The 18813-nt window shown below is 57.6% G+C and overlaps 1 protein-coding gene across 2 annotated transcripts in view; it reads left to right on the forward strand.

The window, feature by feature from the left end:
- Positions 1-18813, forward strand: part of UNC5B (unc-5 netrin receptor B) — an 84466-nt gene that overhangs the window by 49945 nt on the left and 15708 nt on the right. For both annotated transcript variants that reach the window (XM_070612338.1, XM_070612336.1), the window contains exons 2-4: positions 12973-13197; positions 17206-17349; positions 17828-17931. In XM_070612338.1, coding sequence (XP_070468439.1) covers positions 12973-13197; positions 17206-17349; positions 17828-17931 — 473 coding nt within the window. The remainder of the gene's footprint in view (positions 1-12972; positions 13198-17205; positions 17350-17827; positions 17932-18813) is intronic.

Here is an 18813-nt window from a genome sequence, read left to right on the forward strand (position 1 = left end):
CTTACCTGCAAACTGGGGGTCACAGTTAGAGGACCTGCAGCAAAGGGCGTTGGGAGGACTCAATGAGATGATGTGCTCCCGCGCCTGCCCGGGGCCAGGAGCCCGTTAGGTGTAACAGTAGCTGCTGCTGGTGGCCTGTAGGACCTGCTAGGTCTCCTAGCCATACTGAAGGGAAAGGTGGGTATTTGTGGCCCAGGAAGCCCCTGAACCCCAGCTGGAAGCCCCTGAACCGCGGCTGGAGTGCAGCTCCCTGTCCAAAGTAGAACTGAGGGCCCAGTTAGAAAGACCCTGCTCCCCCCGGGGCTGAGGGGTCGGAGATGGCTGAGACGGATGTCTCCTCCCCACCTGGCCGGTTCCCTGTCTTTCAGGAGCCTTCTGTGTCAACCAGACACAGGAGCTACATGAGGCTCTTTTCTCTTCCCCTTTCTCAGAGGAAGAACGAAGGCGTCTCCAGGAAAACCAGCTCTGAGAGTTATAGTCTGGAGACAGGGCCATCCCCAGACCCTGGGCTCGTGGGGTCGGGTGGCCCTCGGCTGCGTGCAGGTGGCCTTGTATTTTCCAGGAGTGTGTCCTGGCTCTTGTCCTGGCCACCTGAGTGTTTTTGACGGCTCCTTGGAGGCCTCTGGGGAGCCATGCACTCCTCTTCCGTGCCTTCCTCCCCAAGGCGAGGGTCCTGGGGCCAGGCCAGGCAGAGAGCACAGCTGATAGGCCATACCTCCCCTTCCCACCTCTGGGAGGCCCCAGCCTCCTGGTGAGAACGCCCCCAACTGTACCCAGGTCCCCCGAGCCGTCCACGTGCCTTAGGGGCATGTCGCACTTTCGCTCCTCTGGCCCCAATTGTCTCTGTGAGATGGGCACAGTGATGTTGTACCCGTTTTACAGATAAACAAGTCGAGGCCCCAGCAGGTGGGGCAGCTGGTCTGGAGTCACCCATTGAGCTGGTGGCTGGCCCGGGACTCTTCTGGTGTTTTCCTTCCATGGATCCACCCTTCCATCCTTTCTCTTTTTCCCCTCTGAGACTTCCTTATCCTGCTCGAGAAATCCATGGAAGAGAGTGACAAGTTGAACTACTGTTACGTACCAGCTCAGAGACCGGGACAACTCCCCTGAAGTGACACGGTGGCAGAGCTGGTGTTGACCCAGGTCCTGCTTACTCCAGAGCACTGCCCTTCTTCCTTCCCTTTACAGGCTCTGTCCTGCCCTCTGCCCTCGCTGGGGCCCAGGGCCCTCCCTGGAGAAGAGCTGCCCTTCTGCCCTCTCACCCTTCCTCTGCCTCCAGCTTGGAGGCCGAGCCGTGAGCCAAGGAGGCCCAGCGATTACATCAGCAGGTGCAAACAAGCCGGCAGGGGCAGGGCTGGGCGTCCCGCGGGGCTGGGGGGGGTGCTCCGTCCGCCCCACTCGAGTCTGTTTCATTACCTCCTTCCAGCTTGCATCAGCCTTTTGCAGCTCCGAGTCATTACAGAGTGGGCCGGGGCAGCATGGGGGTGGCGAGTGGGGCGCCTGGCCGGCACCTTGAAGCTGGAGAAAAACCCTGGAGCTGTTGGTCAAGATGTCAGCCAGCCCCCCTGGCAGCCCCATGAAGGCACGCCCATCGTTTCTTGCTTTGAAAAGCAATAATAAAAATTAGCAAGTGCATAGGGTTTACCAGCTGGCAAAATAGTTTTACACTTCTGAACCTTGATGTTCCCGACAACCCTGGGTGTGAAGCAAGTAAAAGTGGCTCCGTTTCCCAGAACAGAAAATTGGGGCCCAGAGAGACGTGGCTTACCCAAGGTCGCCTCATGAGCCACTGACAGCAACCAATGTGTTTCAGTGCCAGGAATATGAGGGATTATAGGAACCTGGGGAATGAGAAATCCCTACAGTGGTCAAGGTGGAAGTAGTCGAGGCCTGCTTCCTGGAGGAGGGGGCTGGTTCCTTGACTGAGAAGGAGGGAGCTACAGACAAAGCTGTAGATTTATTTCTGCACTGATGGTGGGTCAGCAGGCAGAGGGCCCAGCCCATGACTGTGGGCCTGGGCTGGAGGCAGACTGAGCAGGAGTCTGAGGATCAAGATGTCTGGATCCTTAACCTTGAACGTTTGCTGTGAGCATCCCTGGGTGGGCCTGAAGCTTGGTCGTTGCTCTCCAGGCCGTACCGTAGGCAGGATCGACAGTGAGTACTCTGGAAATGTTGGATGAATGAATGAAAAAATGGCAGTGAGTCCCTACCCACCCCCCATCTCCCTCCAGGTACACCTAAGCAGCCATCTAGGCCTTCCCCTTGGCCAGTGCCACCTGTCTCCCCACATCTCCACCACTGACAGCTCAGCTGCTCACCCAAGCTCAGGGCCAGGGTCTTCACCAGTGTTGAACCAGAGAGGGGCAAGAGCAAGAGCATTGAGCTGACTGCCAGGATGCCCACATTCCAGGCCCAGCTTTGCTTCTGACCTGCTGTGTGACCTGAGACCAGTTACTCCCCACCTCTGGGCCCCAGGGTATTCTGGGAGCCTGCGTCTAGCAGGTCTGCTTTCCCTGGGGCCCATGGAACCTTAGTCTAGTCCTGGCCTGTGGAAGAGGCAGAGCAGGATTGAGGATGAAGGCCAGAGACAGCTGGCCACTTTTGTCCCTTGCCCCCAGGGCATGAGCAGGAACCCAAGTGGATTCCAGGTTCAGAAAAGTACAAGGAGAAGCACCCCCAGCTCCGCTCACCACTACCCCGCCCCCACTGGGCACTCTCAGCTTTCTCTGTCCCTGTCCCCGTGACGCCATCTCCACCTCCCTGTTCATCTCTCCCCGTTTGTCCCCATTTCACAAATGAGTGAAGGCCAGAATCCGGTCCCCCTTTCTCCCTCTCCCTGTTGCGATTCTCTTTATCCAACGTGATGCCAGGATCCCAGGGGTGCCGCAGCCACTGACTGGCTGCTTGCCCTGGACAAGTCATGGCTCCTCTGGAAGTGACGGGCTTGGACTCAGGTCTAAGGTGCCAGAGCCCAGGGTCTGAGCTGCCTTCTAGTGCCTGCCAGGTGGCCCACGGCCAGCACTGGGGTGGGGTCCGGCCAGGCATGGGGACGGTGCTGACGGCAGTGGGCAAGGATCGCAGCGTTTTTCCACTTTGCAATGCGTTGGCAGTTGTCTCCCCTCTGCAAGGAGGGGTTGTTCAGCCCTGAGCCTGACGCTGGGCAGGCAGGGGAAATTCGTGCCTCTGTGCGCTCTAAGAACAGGCCGGACCCTGACTTCCCAGGGCGGCATGGCAATGCCTGGCCTGGAAGGGCAGCAGGGACGTAACCACTACCCTGTCAGGCAGGCCCTGGGCCAGAAGCTGTACCCATGGGCGTTTTGACTTTTCTGGGACAGACACAGGACACTGGACATCTTTCCACCCAGCAGCCAAATGTGCAAAGCCAGCCTGATGTCATTGTCCAGCCGCTCCCCACACCAGCTTTGCATCGTGCACTACTCCAGCGACCCGCAACACAGTGCAGGGACAGTCAGCCCAGCTGGCCTGCGCCCCTCTGACGTGTGTGACTGCTCAGAGAGACGCCTGGGGCATTTTGCTTGTAGTTTAAAAGTTTTCAGTTAACAGCCTTGAAAGGAAAACATAGGATACACAACTGTGTATGTGAGACCCCGTTAAGTAACAAGATGTGTGTGCACCTCAAAAAGTCAGAGAGGACCAGTGTCCATGTTAATTCTGATAAGTTGGGGGTGGGAATGGGTGACTTTTACTTTCATCCTTATTTTTTCTTAAATTGTATCAGAAAAGGCCAAGAAGAAAAGTATTTTCAATAGAAGGAAAAGGAGAATTTTTAAAATAAATTCCTTCCTCCTCCTCTGGGAGTCTGGAGCCCAGTTTCTCTTACTGGCTCTGCTGCTCAGGTGCTGTGTGATCTGAGGCCAGACAACACCCTCTCTAGTCTCTATCCTAGAGAACAGTGATGAGATGGGCTCTGAGGTTCCATCATTGTGTGGCATCCTACAGGATGGGGTTTTCAAAGGGGCTCCTGTGGCCCCAGGTCAGGCCAACCTGTGCAGAGCTCCTCTGGCTGCTCCCTCCCACACCACCTGCCACCTGAGAGGCTGGGCGGCACAGCTGGAGAAAGTCCTGCATCCCCAGTAGGCCCAGCTAAACCAGCAAACAGGATTTCCAGGCCCTCGAGGAGCTTGCCTTCCACAGAGCAGACCTGTCCAGACACAGCCAACAATCAAACAAATACACAGAGAAGGCAGTCCCACAGAGGGATGAGCACTGTCAAGAAAAGACGCAAACAGGACAATGTGGAGGTAGAATGAGGGAGGGTAAAGGATGATGGCTCTACATTGGGTGGCCAGGGAAGGCCTCCCTGGGAAGGTGACAGGTGGCACTTGAGCTGAGATCTCAGTGACAAAGAGCCAGCCACAAGAGTATGGGGTGGGGGGTGCATTCCAGAGGAGAGAACAGAAAAGGCCCTGAGGTAGGAACAAGCAAGGCGTGTTGGAGGGGCAGGAAACACGCCTGAGGGGCTTGGAGCGCAGTGAATGATGAGTGAGCTTGCAGGATGAGGGTGCGGTGAGGGTGGGACTTCATTCCAGGTGCAGGTGGAAGCCGTGGAGGCTGTAAGTGGGGACTGATTTATTTACAGTTTGTCCGCTCACTCCAGCTGCTATGAGAAGAGTATCTCTAAGGGGGCAAGGGGGCAGTAGGGAGCACAGGAGGAGGGACCTGGGTGGGACGACGGGCTTGGAGACTGCAGGAGGTGGTGGCGGGTGGCCATGCAGCTTGAGGCGCATCTTGATGGTTCACCTGGCAGCATCCAGGTCCGTCAGGATCGTGGGCTGGATGTGGGGGAGGGAAAGGGAGGCCTCCCCAGGTAGGACCTGAGCAACTGGGTGTTTGGTAGGGTCTGAAATTGCGACTTGAACCCACCCCATCCAGCTCTGGATCGGGAAGAGATGAGCAAATGGAAGAGCAGTTCCTGCACAGGCCTGCGTCATGGCCATTGCCTTAGCGAGTCGACATAAGCAGCCCTAAGGAAGCCCCGTCCCAGCCTGGGTGGGGCTCTCCCAGTGTCCAGGGGAGACTCTTGTGCATTGTGACCTTGGGTGGGTCTTGGTGTGAGCGTGTGTCTGAGAGTGATGTCTTGGGGGCTGCACCAGGCTAGCGGCGAGCCCCTCCCAGGCTCGCATGGATCTCTGTGTGGCTGGGGCCCCCTGAACAAGTCAGGCCCCCAGAGGAAGGGAGGCCAGTGCTGAGGCTGAGAGCTGCTCCAGCCAGCAAGCTGGTGAGCTCTGGAGAGACTCCATTTGCTCAACTGCAAAAGGGGCAGAAAAGTAGCTGCCCCTGCGGATCCCTCAGGGGCACTGTGGCCAGTGGAGGCCCTGTGGTGGAGCGCGAAGAACACCGGGTTTCTTGGTAGCTGTGAGCCTGAGCACATCCGTTCACTTCTCAGCCTCGTTTCCTCATCTGTGAAACGGAATGCCGAGCTCGCAGGACTGTTGTGTTGGCGGTGATGTTTGCTGTCACCTTGTGTGCTGCATAAATGGTGTTATGTGGAGTGTGGTGGACCAGAGGGCTTTGAGCTCCTTGTCTGGGAGGGGAAGGGGAAGCAGAATGCCCCTCCCCAGGGCCCAGTGACACCCTGGGGCCTGGCGCTTGAAGAGGAACCAAAAAGTAGCCCTGGAAGGACCTAGGCCCAGGCCGAGGGGGCCCCGTGGCCGCAGGAAGCATCTAGAGAGAGAGAGTTTGGGCCCAGGGGTGTGGCATACAGCCTTCCCAGGTACCACTGAGAGTCTGAGGGTAGACCGGTGACCCAGTAACCGTCGTGTCCCTCCCTACTTTGTCAGTAGTGTGTGCCTCTATAAAATGGGCCCGGGCTCCATTCTGGGGCTCTGTGCCTTCCCTGGGGCCTCGTCCGCAGCCTCCCATCAGCTCCTTCACTTGCCCCGAGTCCCTCCAGGGGAGAGATTTCTCAGGATCAGCCAGACACCCTCTTCAGGATGGAAGCTTCTGCCTCAGCTGGCCATCTTGGTGAGGCCACTTCCTATGGCCAGCACAGGAAGTGACGTCATGAGCACAGGTGGGTCTGCTGAGGGTATGGGAAAAGGGCTGTGCAAGGAGCCGCCTTTGTTAGGAATAACTCGGCGTCCCCCAAGCCCGCCAGTCCCCATTTGTCATCAGTAACGGCCATTGTAACCGCCTCTGAGGGGGCCCCCAGCCTGAACCCCCCAGCCGCCAGGAGCCAGGGCCAGATGGAAGGAAGGCTTTGTGTCCAGGGAGGGGTCCTTCCATGTGGGGTTTGTGTGTTTTTAAAACATAATAATGCATGGGCTCCTCTCCCCCGTCTCTCCCCACTCCCCACTGAGCACATCAGCCTCGTAGTGAATGGAGGAGATTTTCCATGCAGTGGGAGGTCAAGTCTGGCGAGAATTAGCCGGTGTCCAGGGACCAGAGAAAGACTGTGATTGCTGATGATAAATGTGCCCAGCGTGGGGAGGTTCTCTCTCCCTCACCTCCTGCCTGCCCCCCTTCTCCCCTCCCACTCCTGCCCCTCCATGTGGACACCTCCTCACACCAGCCAGCCCTGGAGACACGGGTCTCAGCTACAGATGCCTGGCCCCTGGTGCTGAGCCTGGGGCTCCCAGGCCTGGACTTGTCTCCCACCTGGGGGCAAAAACAGTGGACAGGAGTATCAAGGCCCTCCCTACCAAACCACTGCAGCCTTGCCCTGAGGTCTCTGCCCTGGGCAACAGGGCTGACCAGCACTGGACCCTGCTGAGATGGATGGTAGACAGCCCTACCATGGCTGTGCTCTCGCCCCTCCTCAGCCCCGAATCAGAAACTGGGCACTGGTCCAGCTTGGCTGTTAATTTGCTGTGTGATGTGGCATTAGTCACTTCTACTCTCTGAGCTGGTGGAATGCAGGACTCCAGGCCCCTCTGAGTGTTGACTTTGTGTGCTTCTGGCCTGCTGGGCCTCAGGTGTTGAGAGGCTGAGGCATCTGCCAGGGTGGAGTTTCAGGGCTCCCACACACAGCTCGGTCAGAGAACATTTCCTGCCTGGTACCCCTCCCTGGTGCCCAGGCGCCACCCAGTTAGAGAGCACATTTACGTCTGTTTTCTCAGCTGACCTTCAAACACTGCCTCAAAATTGACAGGGCAGCACCTGTTATCTCCTTTTTTGTAGATGGGGAAACTGAGGCCCCAAGAGGTAAAACAATCTTCCCCAGGTCTCAGTGGCAGAGTGAGAATTTGAACCGGGTCTGCTGGCTGTTAGGCCAGCCTGTTCCACCGCATGTCCATCCAGCCTGGGCCCCGGGCTCAGGGCCATCATAAGGGAGGCAGAACCCCCTGGCTTCCCCTAGCAGCCAGTGACAGTCTCCCCTTCAGGAACATCAGCACGCTGCCTTTCAGCCTCTCTCTGCTCTCAGGGTGAGCTCTGGGAAATACGGTCTTTTTACCTTTGTCCTGAAGCCACTTCCTTCGCCTCCAAAGCCTATGGCTCCCGCTTATTCTAGTGGCTTAGATTCTGGCATCTCCTAAACAAGCCTGTAGCCTCAACTTCGTCCCCATCCAGGCCTCCCACCTGCTGGCCGGGATCCTGTGTCCCCACCTGGGGCACTGATGGCCCAGGCCCTGGGAGGGAGCCCACGGTGGGTGCAGGGCCTGCTGTCCAGTGGAGACTGGGCTCAGATTCCTCACTCCATCCTGCAAGCTCCCCTCACCTCACCGGGGACAGGCACCCTGCCCTAGACACCGTGGGGACACCACGAAGGGTGTGGTGTGCTCCTTGCCCTCCAGGAGCAGCTGCCAAAACTGCTAAGGAGGCTTCGAGCTGCCAGGGACAGGGAGGTGCCCACCAGACCCACCCTGGTCGCCACTCCTCCCCACATTTTTAGTAGGTTGTGAACAAAATGACTTGTCCATGAGGAAGCCAGGTTGATGGGGAGGGGATTCAAAGCTGTCTCGTGGATATTTGAAGGAAAGACGAGAAGGCCAGGGAAGGCCGGCTGCAAGCTTCATAGGCTGGGAAGCTGTCAGGGGAAGAGGAAGTGTGCTGTTTTGTGTAACCTCAGAGGTCAAAATTAGAGCGATGGCTGGAACCTCAGACAACAGATTTCAGCTGAAAGTGAGGAAGACATTTCTGTTATGTCTGTCCAAAGGAAAACCTGGGCGAGAAATGCAGTGGTGAGTTCCCTGTCCCTGGAGGTATGTGAGTCAAGGTGGAATAAGGAGCTGATGGGGGCTGTTGCACAAGATGGCTCTTGAAGAAACCTCTATCCCTGTGAATCTGTGCATCCAAATGAGAGCTCACACGAGACCTCATACAGGCTGGTATAGGGAAATTAAAAGCAAGGGTTTGAATGGCTCCCCCAAAGAGGTCAACCCAAAGGTGCTGGTGGTCATTTTGATCTGAGGCCTGGGGTAGGTGGGCTGGGGCATGGTTGGCAAAGCCCAGCAGCAAATGGTTCCTCCTCCTCCCTCCCCAGCTCCCCACACAGTGCTTGGGACCTCAGGGTATGCAGGGTCTTTCAGCCAGGAATAGCAATGATGAGAAAGGTGACCCCACTTTAAGCAAATTCGTTTCATGAAAAAAAAATTCGCTCAGCGGGACAGCCCTGTGTTACCAGGTTCCCCATAAGGCGTCTTCAAATCTCACAGTGTTACAGCGGAGGAAGGCTTGAGACCCACTCGACTGCCTTCCTGGTTTTACACATAGGCCCTGAGGCCTGAGGGGAGGCCACACAGCGCTGCTGGGCCCCAGCTGGGGTGCAAACCCAGGGCTCCTGACTTCAGTGGGGGTTCTTTTCCTGTGTTTTGACTGTCTGTGGTTATGTCTTTGTGGGGATGTGTCATCTTTCATCCCTTCATCTGGGGATAGCTGGGCCATTCGTGTATGCAGCTTTCAAGGCAGGTTGCATTTTTGCAACTATGGGTCCAAATGGGTTCTGCTATTAGAAAAACACACTTGATGTGGGACATTTCCCCGCCAGCAGGAAGTCCAGAGGCCGCTGGCCGGGCAAAGGCGAGGTCTGCTCCTCGGGGACCTCTTCTTAGGTGTTTATTCTCCACTGTAAAGATGAGGCAGCCAGGAGAGCTGTAAAGAAGCCAGGGAGGCAGGTGACCAAGAGGTATGGCTCCAAGCCTGGCCTCCTTCCACTGACCAGGTGACCTCAGGCCAGTCCCTTGATGCCACATGTCTTCATCTGTGAAATGGGAAGATAATCCCCACCTTGAGGGTTGTGGGGAGTAAAGCAGGTGAAACCTTCGAAGCACCATCAAATAGTGGACATCAATGCCAATTCAGAACTCAGATTCAGGTGTCCGACCGCCTGTGTTTGTTCTCCGGCTCTGCTGCTTACTAGCTTTCTACCCCTGTGCTAGTTACTTAAACTCTCTTGGTCTCAGTTCCCTTGTCTGTATTATGGAGATAATAGTAGTACCTAACTCAAGAAGACTGTGGTTCCCAAACCGCGTGCCAAGGCACCCCAGGGTGCTGCAGCAAATTCACAGGGATGCTGTGGGATATTTTGAATCTTCAAGGAAACACAGCAATACTGGACAGCTAGCAGACACTGCTACAACTCCTAGGTCAAGATAGCTTACATTACATCACACTTCTTTCCTTTCGATGGCATCATATGTTTGCAAAGCTGGGACTCTGGCATTTGGGAGTACCCAGAAACAAACAATGAGGGTGGCAGTGCCCACTCTGGTTCTAGATGTGGAAGGTCATTCAGTGCCCAACAGGTGCACACATCCCCATTAGTAAGTCACTGTGGCTGCTTAGATGTAGAATACAAACATTCTTTCTTTCAATTTATGTGTATTAGTTTTTCAAATGGCTACTAAATTATTAGGATATAAATACTAAGCTGTTTGGATGTAACTACTTAATAAACAGAACTGCTAGGAATTTCTTTTGGCCTTGGGGTGCCATGAAAAATTACCAAGGGACTAAAGACCAAAAAAGTTTGGGAAGCTCTGTCTCGGGTTCTATGGTTGTTGTGGGATCCATGGGTTAGTGTGATACGCCCTCCGAGCAGCGCCTGGCAGACTGGGCCCCCAGGAACCCCAAGAATCCATTATTGTTCTCCCTCCAAGCGGGCCCCAGAGGGCCTGGCTCGGGTGGCCTCATGCAGGACACCCGCAGAGCCTCCCGCAGCCTCGCGGCCCCAAGCCAGGGCCAAGGAGGAGGGCGAGTGTCCATTGGTTCAGGCATGGGCCCAACTCAGCTGCTACACAGGCCCTGGCAGGGCCCCCAACACCTTTATTTAATTTGCATTCGCTGAGAGCCTGCTGCACACCCGCCAGCATGTGGTCTGCCGGTGGTCCCTCTGGGGAGGAGTCTCAGGGCAGCCCTTGGTTCTTCTTGTCTCCTGGCAGCATGTGCCTCCAGGTTGCCTGGGGGGTGCGGACATTGGCAAGGGGGCAGTAGCTCCATTGAGAGCCGCCCAGTGCTGTCGTGCCGGAGAGGACGAGGACGCCCAGCTGTCTTCTTGCCAGGGCCAGGGTAATCTGTGGCGGGGCCGCGGGCCCAGCCGGGGCTCACTGCACTAATGGATGTCTAATGCTGACTTTCCCCAGTCGCGTCTGCGCCTGCTTTATCAATGAGCCGCATTAGGGTGAGAAAACGCAGTCATAAATACAGCCCGCAGCGCCGCAGAGAGCCGGGCAGCCGTCACCGGGGGCTGGGGGCCATGGGCTTAGAAGGTGGGGTGAGCTTGCCACCAAACCCACGGGCTCTGGCACACCTTCTCTCGTGGCCGCCACTCCTGGAGGGAGGCCCAGTACCCCCATTTCGCAGATAAGGTGCCTGAGGCCAGTAAGGCCTGATTCAGACCCAGGAGTGTCTTGCGTCTGAGGGCTGAGCCCTGTCTTACCGACTCGGGCCTGAGGCTGAAGCAGGAGGCTGCTGGTGGGAGCTGGGCATGGAGCCTGGCAGGTTCTCTGGCCTCAGGAACCCTGCGTTATTCCCAGTTTAGCTGCCCGCTAACCAGCTGGCCTTGGGTCACTCATTTGCCCCGGTTGGATGGTCTTCAATTTCCTCAGCTTTGAAACAAGAAGGACAGTCCCAGCCTTGCTGGCTCTTTGACAAGACAGCCCCTGTAACTATAGAGCCCCAGCCAGTGTCAGGTCTATTAGGATCCTCGGGGGTGGGATCCATAACCCACAGTGTTATGGAGCTACTCCAGCGATGGGCAATGCAGAGTCCTGGGCAACATCTTAAATGCTGAAGTCTGTTTCTTGGGTTCAAATCTTGGCTCTGCCTCTTGCTGGCTGTGTGCCCTTGGACAAGTTACTTAGCCTCTCTGAGCCTCAGTTTCCCCATCTATAAACCGGGAACTAGTACAACATACCTTACAAGGTTGCTGTGAGAATTAGGAAAGTTAACTGTGTAAAAAGTACTGAAAACAGTACCTAGTGCATCGTGCTATTTTGATGCACAGCCTGTCCCTCCTGTGTGCTGGGCCCTCCCAGGCATCAGTGCATGCTTAGCTCACGTGATCCTCTGAACAGCCCAGAGAGAGGAAGAGTGTTCGCCTCCCTGCCCTCTTCAGAGACCAAGTAACGAGGTCAGATTTAGGGGCTCTCCTGGGTCACACGGAACATGCTGGATGGAGCTGGAGTCACACCCCTTCTTGCTGGCTTCCCCTTTGCTCCCCAGGTTTCTCTCACACACACACCTGCCTGGGTTGCAGAGCCTGGAGCCAGTGACAACCATGCATTTTCTCAGCTCCTGAGCCCCCGTCTTAGCAGGAGCTCTTGGTCCACAAGGAGACGACACAGCCTGGACATGTTAGGCCTGTCTGTTCATTCTGCTCCTGGAGAACCGAGTGTCCCCCTGGCCCCCTGGACTGGGAGACAAGTGCATGATCCCAGGGACCGCTCAGACCTCCCGGGACCCCAGCCCCACATGAGGGACTGGACCGCGGGGACAGTGACAGGGCTGCAGCTGGCAGGCCAGGGGCTGGGCGGACATATGCACCCCTGCAGCTTAATTGGTTGTTTCCTCTGGAGCAGTTAGCAGAGGAGGACAAGTCTCCCACTGCTTGTCCCCGGCCACCTGATTGTTTGGCGTTTGGTGTTGGAAAGTCAATTTCCCTAAGTGGATTGTAAACCAATAGCCAGGCCAGCCTGGTCCCCTCCCTCCTGGCACTAGTGCTGGTGGCCCCTCTCCCTTCCTGTTTGTGTCACCTCCCGAGGTGCTCTTCTGTCCAGGGAGGCGGGCGGGCCAGGGTTTCCATTTGGCCCCCCTCAGGGAGGAGATGGCCACAGGCACAGCCTCACTGTGTTCCAGCCTCTGAGCTTGGGCCGAGGGTGTGGATTTGCTTTGGTGGGAAAGGCTAAGGGGTGGATCAGAGCCACAGACCAGAGGGGAGGCTCTGGGGGGAGGCTGCCGGGAAGGTGGTCTCCCCTCCATGCTGCGCTTGCCTTGGGCTTCCTGGAGGAGGAGTTCCCCTGGGGACCGGGCGTTAGGGAGCCCAGGCCTGGTGCAGCCACTCCCACTCACCCTACCCCACGCCCCTGCGGGCCCTGGCTCAGCCCCCACGCTGCAATCAGCCTGTCTGGCTGGGGCTGCGAAGGGCAGCTGGAGCTTTGGGGCAGAGGCGGCCTGCTGTGAGCTCCAGCCTCAACCCGCTTTGCAGGCCTTCATGTACTGTGGCATCTCCATGGGAAACTGGAGGGAGGCCGGGTAGGGCCAGTGCAGGCGACACTGGGAGGGCCGGAGGAGTGTCCTCGCCCTGATGGCTCCCTCGCCTCGCTCCGTCTGTAAAGAAGTGTAATCACACAGCATAGAGCTGGGACTGGCTCCAAAGCACACCCTCTTAAAAGCAGGGCGGGATGGGGAAACTGAGGCCCCAGGAGTGCCAGGCCTTGCCCAGGGCTCAGAGGACATCCCCAGCAGGTCTCCTCCAGCTGCGTCCCCCGCCCCACTGCCCTGTCTCTGCCATGGGCCCCGGGGGGATGAGAGGTGCCCAGCCTGCCGCCTCACGGAGCTCTGCTTCCTCCACAGGCACTGACTCGGGCAGCGAAGTGCTCCCCGATTCCTTCCCGTCGGCACCCGCAGAGCCGCTGCCCCACTTTCTCCAGGAGCCGCAGGACGCCTACATCGTGAAGAACAAGCCGGTGGAGCTGCGCTGCCGCGCCTTCCCCGCCACACAGATCTACTTCAAGTGCAACGGCGAGTGGGTCAGCCAGAGCGACCATGTCACACAGGAGGGGCTGGACGTGGCCACCGGTGAGCCTGCCCGCTCGCCCAGACACCCCCAGGACGTTCCAGGACACCTCGGGACGCTGAGTCCTAGGCCTGCCTCCACCCGGGGCTCCATGGGAGGCTTCACATAGCCATGGCCCCCCTCTGGGCCTCAGTTTCCCCTCTGGGATTCACCCTGGATCAGTATTTCCCCACGTGTTCCAGCCTGAGTGACCAAGTGAGATAGCACTGAATGCCTTGCTGAGCACTCGTTCTCTTTCCCTTTCTCTCCTGCTTGCATCAGAAGCAAGTCCAGTTGGGACAGGATTCTGTCACCCCGCCCCAGCATCTGCTGGGCCCCCTGTTTAACAGAGAGGAGCTGGCCTCTGTCTGGCGGCCGTGGCGCTTCCCCGCCAGCCCAGCGTTCCAGGCCATTGTGAATTCACAGGTCCTCTCTGTGGGAAGTGGTACTGTTTCCTTTCGTAATAATGATACACAGTTTCCTTCATAGAAATCTATTGTTTTAGGTTTTAAAAAAAAAAGAGTTAATAATATTAAGTAAGTAATTATAGAGGTGGTGGTAGGATATAGCCCAAATGCCAGGAAGAAGGGAGGGTGGCTGAAGCGTGGGAACCTGGGAGGAAGCGTGTGGCCCCGGGCACCCGGGCAGGGCTCCTCACGTCTCCAGAGCCCCACCTGCCTCCGCGGTACCCGAGGCTAAGTGGGGGCCCACCTGTCCCCAGGCCCCTGGGGTGTGGAAAGCCTTTCCCAGGCCTCAGGCCAGGGAGGGGTGCCACCACTGCTGGGGACCTGCAGGCGGCCAGCATTGGGCAGCTCCCGCCATCCGCAGGCTGGGCGGCTCCCTTGCCCAGAGCCTGCCTCGGCCTGGGTTCTGTTCTCACCATCTCCTCCTTGAGCCTTTTCTTCCTCCTGCTTTCTCAGCCTTCTCTGCTTTCCTTCTGTCTCTCCTACCCCTCCCGCTCATCTCTGTGTCCTTCCATGTGTCTTTTTTTCTTATGTCTTCCTCGCTCTCTCTCCTTCTCTCCCTCTCTCTGTCTCGCCCTGTGGCTCTCCCCTGACATACTCTCTCTGACTCTCCCTCCTCCAACGTCTGTTTTTCTGTGAAAAGCTCACAGATTTCAGAGCCACCCAGACTTAAAACCATACCCCAGAATGTACTTAATGCTACTCAACTGTATACTTAAAAATGGTTAAAAAGATAAGTTTAAGATTTTGTATATTTTACCAAAATTTTTAAAAGAATTTTAAACAATAATAGATTTGGAGACTCATTCTCACTGAAAAGCTGAAAATGAAAAAAGGAATTTCTAAAAGGGAAAAAGAAAACTTACCCCAGCTGCCCCCATTCTCTGGCTGTGTAACCCTGGGAAGCCCCTCAACTTCTCTGAGCCCATTCCTCTCTTTGTAAACTGGAATGTTAACAGAAGGTCCTGGTGAGGATGGAACAAGGTGGAGCCTGCACAGCAATGAGCACAGTGCCAGCACCCAGCAGGTGCTCAATAAATGCCCGTTTCCTCCATCCTCTTTCTGGGCTTCCTTGGCCTCTTTCCTCTTAAAACCTGTCCTTACTTCTCTGTCGCCCTGAGCCCCTCTGGCCTGTAGCAGAGGTCCGCCATGGGGGTCTGGACAGAGCAAGGGGACAGTGTACCCTGCTGGGGCCCCTCACAGACCCCGTGATTATTAGCAATAGCAGCAAAGCGGCTCTTACTCCCCTGCCACTAGTCACGCAAGCCCTGCCAGCCCTACAAAGTGGGGCACTGTTGTCCCCGTGAGCTGCACAGAATGGACAGGGGTCCTCTGGGCCACTCCCTTGACAGCAGTGTGGCTGGTTCCCCTCAGCCTCCTTCTCCCCACTCCCCCCAGCCCTCCCTGAGGCCCTGCAAGCCCAGACAATGACAGCTGTGGGCCAGGACAGGCAGGACGAGCCCACCCACCAGCGCATGCCAGGTCAGGGTGTCCTGGCCCAGGCACCGCCTGCCACTTGGCCACCATGCTGGAGGGACACCTTGTGCTGGGGCCCAAGTCTGGGAAGCTGAAGGCCCCTGTCCTCCTCCCTTCTGCCTGCTGGGGACCATCGCAAACACATCAGACTCCGCTGGTGATGGTTCTTCCATCCGGCGGTGTGTGCTGTGGAGACCTGGGTGGACGACCCCCGTGGCAGGGACCACTCTTTAGACTCACAGCCTGGTCACTCAGGAGCAGGGCACCCTCCCGCCCTGGACCAGGCAGCATCGCTTTTTGAGCCAACACTCCAGGCAGCCTCTGCGAGCAGACAGAGCCCCCCAACCCCCGAAAGCAGCCTCTTCCTCCTGGTGCTCCCCACCAGCAAGCCCCCGGTCCCGTCGTGTAGTCCCCATCGTCCCTGGCCATCAGACGGGGTTCTTCTCACTGTCTGGGCTCCAGGGCAAGGCCCCCACGATGCAGGAGAGTTACGGCAGTGACTCACTGGGAGAGATCCAGAGAGGAGTCACACATTAGGGGACGGAGCTTTAATCAGGGCGAGACACCAGATAGCTGGTCTCGGCTCTACTGCAACTTGCTGTGGGACTTTGGGCCTGCCACCTACCCTCTCTGAGCCTCATTTTCTCCAAATGTAAAAGGAAGGGGCTGGATGAGATCCAAATGACCTGCTAGAGTAGATTTGTGTCCAGCCTGGGCTGGATGCTGTGGCAGAGTAATTGCCACACCTCATTTAAAGTTTACCCTGAGTGCTTTACTACAGTGAGGGAGTTGAGGCTCAGAGAGGCCAAGTAACTTAGCATAGGTCGCGCAACTGGGGAGTGAGGGTGGGGCCAGGATTTAAACATGTCCAGCCAAACTGCCCTATGCTTAACCACCATGCTGCAGTACCACAATGTGTACAGTCAACAGTTCTGCCCCGAGGGGCTTATCAGAACCCGTGTGCAACCATGAGAGGAGGAGCTGGGATGCCTCATGGCAGGGGGCAGTAGCTTTAGGAATTCTGAGATGGGGCAGTCAGGGAGGGCTTCCTGGAGGAAGAGGCCTCACAGTCCTCCCACAAGCTTTGGGGAGGAGCTTCAGATGGGCACCCTAATGCAGGAGGGTTCACTCCTTTCCTGAGCAGAGAGGGTTTTGTCAAGGGAGAATTGGCAGAAGAGTGAGTGATTGCCTCTCTGTGGGCTGGTGGACTCAGTTGTCCAAGGAGGCTCCCAGGTACTAGCAGGGAGCTGTTGAGAGGTCAGGGGACTTCCAGGAAGAGGGGCCTCCCCCAGCTCCAGCCCCATAGGCCCCTGAGCTGTGGCCAGGGAGAGACCACCTGATCTCTTCAGATGCTTATTGAGCCCCGTCTCTGTGCCGGGCCCTGGGCCACAGCAAAGGCCCCGTTATCCTCCTGCAGGAGACAGACAGTTAATACGTGGACACATCCATAGATAATGCAGTTCCAGGTAGCAGTCAGTGCTGTGGGAAGTCAGGCTAGGCAGAGAATGATAACTGCATGGACCGATGTCCAGTGCAGCGGTGGGAGTGCTGAGTGGTACTTTAGGAGTGGGTAGGGGTAGTCTGGGGGTGGGGGGCCTCCCTCTGAAAATGAGGCCCAGCCCAAAGCTGATGGTGACTGGGAATCCACTGGGCACAGAGGGGACAGAAGAGAGGCAGGCGACTACACATGCAAAGGCCCTGTGGCTTGAAGCGGTAGGGGAACATGAGGGACGGGCAGGCGCCCAGTGAGGCTGCAGTAGGTGGTAGGTCACGCAGGGCCTGAAGGTTCTGGGTGTTTGTGCTACGAGGACTGGAGACGTAACCAGGGGAATGACATGCCATTTGTGCATTTTGAAGAGCACACCCTGGCTCAGGGTGGAAAGTGGATTGGACCTGGGCAGAGGGCTTGTGTTAGCTTTTATAATTTCCAGATGAAGGGCCGTGGTGGCTTGGGCCAGGGTAGAGGCAGAAGAGACGAGGAAATAGATGGAAATGAGAGGCACTAGGCAGAAGACAGAGATGTCCCAGTGCCATGTCCTGTGCCTCACGTCCTCAGACCTGCCCTCGATGGCACCTCTCTCCTCCTTGCAGGCCTGCGGGTACGAGAGGTCCAGATCGAGGTGTCACGGCAGCAGGTGGAGGAGCTGTTTGGGCTGGAGGATTACTGGTGCCAGTGCGTGGCCTGGAGCTCCGCGGGCACCACCAAGAGTCGCCGGGCCTATGTCCGCATCGCATGTATGCCGCCCTGACACCCCACCCCTATGCCCCTGGGCCCTGCCCCTGCCCCTTCCCCGTGGGATCCTAGGGAGGGAATTCCACATCTGTTGGGCCATCCCTGGCTGGACACGCCCACCGCAGAGACATCAGGGCCATGGATGCCAGCTCAGAAGAGGGCTCCCAGACCCCCATCCCAGGCCGCCTCTAGCCCCAGGATTTCCAGCGGCCCCTCTGCACCCACATCTGTATGAGGAAGCTGACAGCTTCCTCACCCTCCTGCGCCACTGTGCGCTTAGGACCCCCAGAGTCAGGGAGGGAACCCTGTTCCCCCACTCCACCTGGTGAGGCCCCCACTTTGGAGACGAGGCAATTCCCCAGGTAGAGCCCGGGGTTTCCCCAGGAGCATTCCCTTGGTGTGCACTGCCACCTAGTGACTGGAGCGGGCACTTCCGGCCCCAGCTCCACCTGACTGCCTCGGGACCCTCCCTTCTCCCAGACCTGCGCAAGAACTTTGATCAGGAGCCGCTGGGCAAGGAAGTGCCCCTGGACCACGAGGTGCTCCTGCAGTGCCGCCCGCCAGAGGGCGTGCCTGTGGCCGAGGTGAGGGGACACAGGAACACTGGGCGAGGCAGAGACCAGCAAGGCATGGTATTTACCAAGAGTGAGCTACTGGGCTACCGTGCCTCAGCCTCTCAGAGCCCTCCCATTTCACAGCTGGGAGTGTCTAATCCCAAGGGAGGGGCAGAGCTGAGGCAGGAACCCCCAGGGCTCCTTGGCAGGCCCCAGGCTCATCCTGTGAGGGAAGTGCCTGAGGCCATGCACACCGTCTCCCCTGCCCCACCCAGAACCCAAGGCCGCAGCTTCGTGGACACCAGGGGGGTCTTGTACTGCGTCTGTCTGAGTGTGTACTCACCCACGTGGCCTTTGCCTGCCGGGGCAGTGCCCACCTGTCCCCTCTCACCCCCCCTTCTGTGTTCCAGACATGCACCCTCTCTCCCACCCCCCGCACTGGTGGTCTAGAGTTAGCGAAGGGCATGGGGTGCGTCTCAGCTTTGCCACTGGGGGCCCCAGGAGAACAGGGGTTGGAGAAGATGGGCTCCTGTGTTCCCAGCTCAGGGTCAGCCCTATCTGACCCCAGAACCTTGCTCTGATCACCTAGCCTCCCCCTAGCCGTGCCTGCATCTGGAGGAGCGGGTCAGACTGACAGCCTGTGTCCGCTGGCCCTCGCTGGGCTCCCAGCTGTGCCTGGCGGTCGGCATGCTGTAAGCTGGACATTGTCAGCCCCCTTAGGGCTGGGAAAACAGTGCTGGGACGGGTGAGGTGGTCACCCAGGGAGACCCAGCTAGTGAGGGGCAGAGCTGGGATTTGAACCTAGCCTGCTAGACCCAGGGACCACGCACTTAATGTCAGGCCTCTCACCCTGGCTCAGGGAGTCAGTTTGAAGAGTTAATAAGGGCAGGCACCGCTGGCTAACACTTATCA

This window comes from Equus przewalskii, chromosome 1 (assembly GCF_037783145.1).
Source record: "Equus przewalskii isolate Varuska chromosome 1, EquPr2, whole genome shotgun sequence".
In the NCBI taxonomy this organism is placed as follows: Eukaryota; Metazoa; Chordata; class Mammalia; order Perissodactyla; family Equidae; genus Equus; species Equus przewalskii.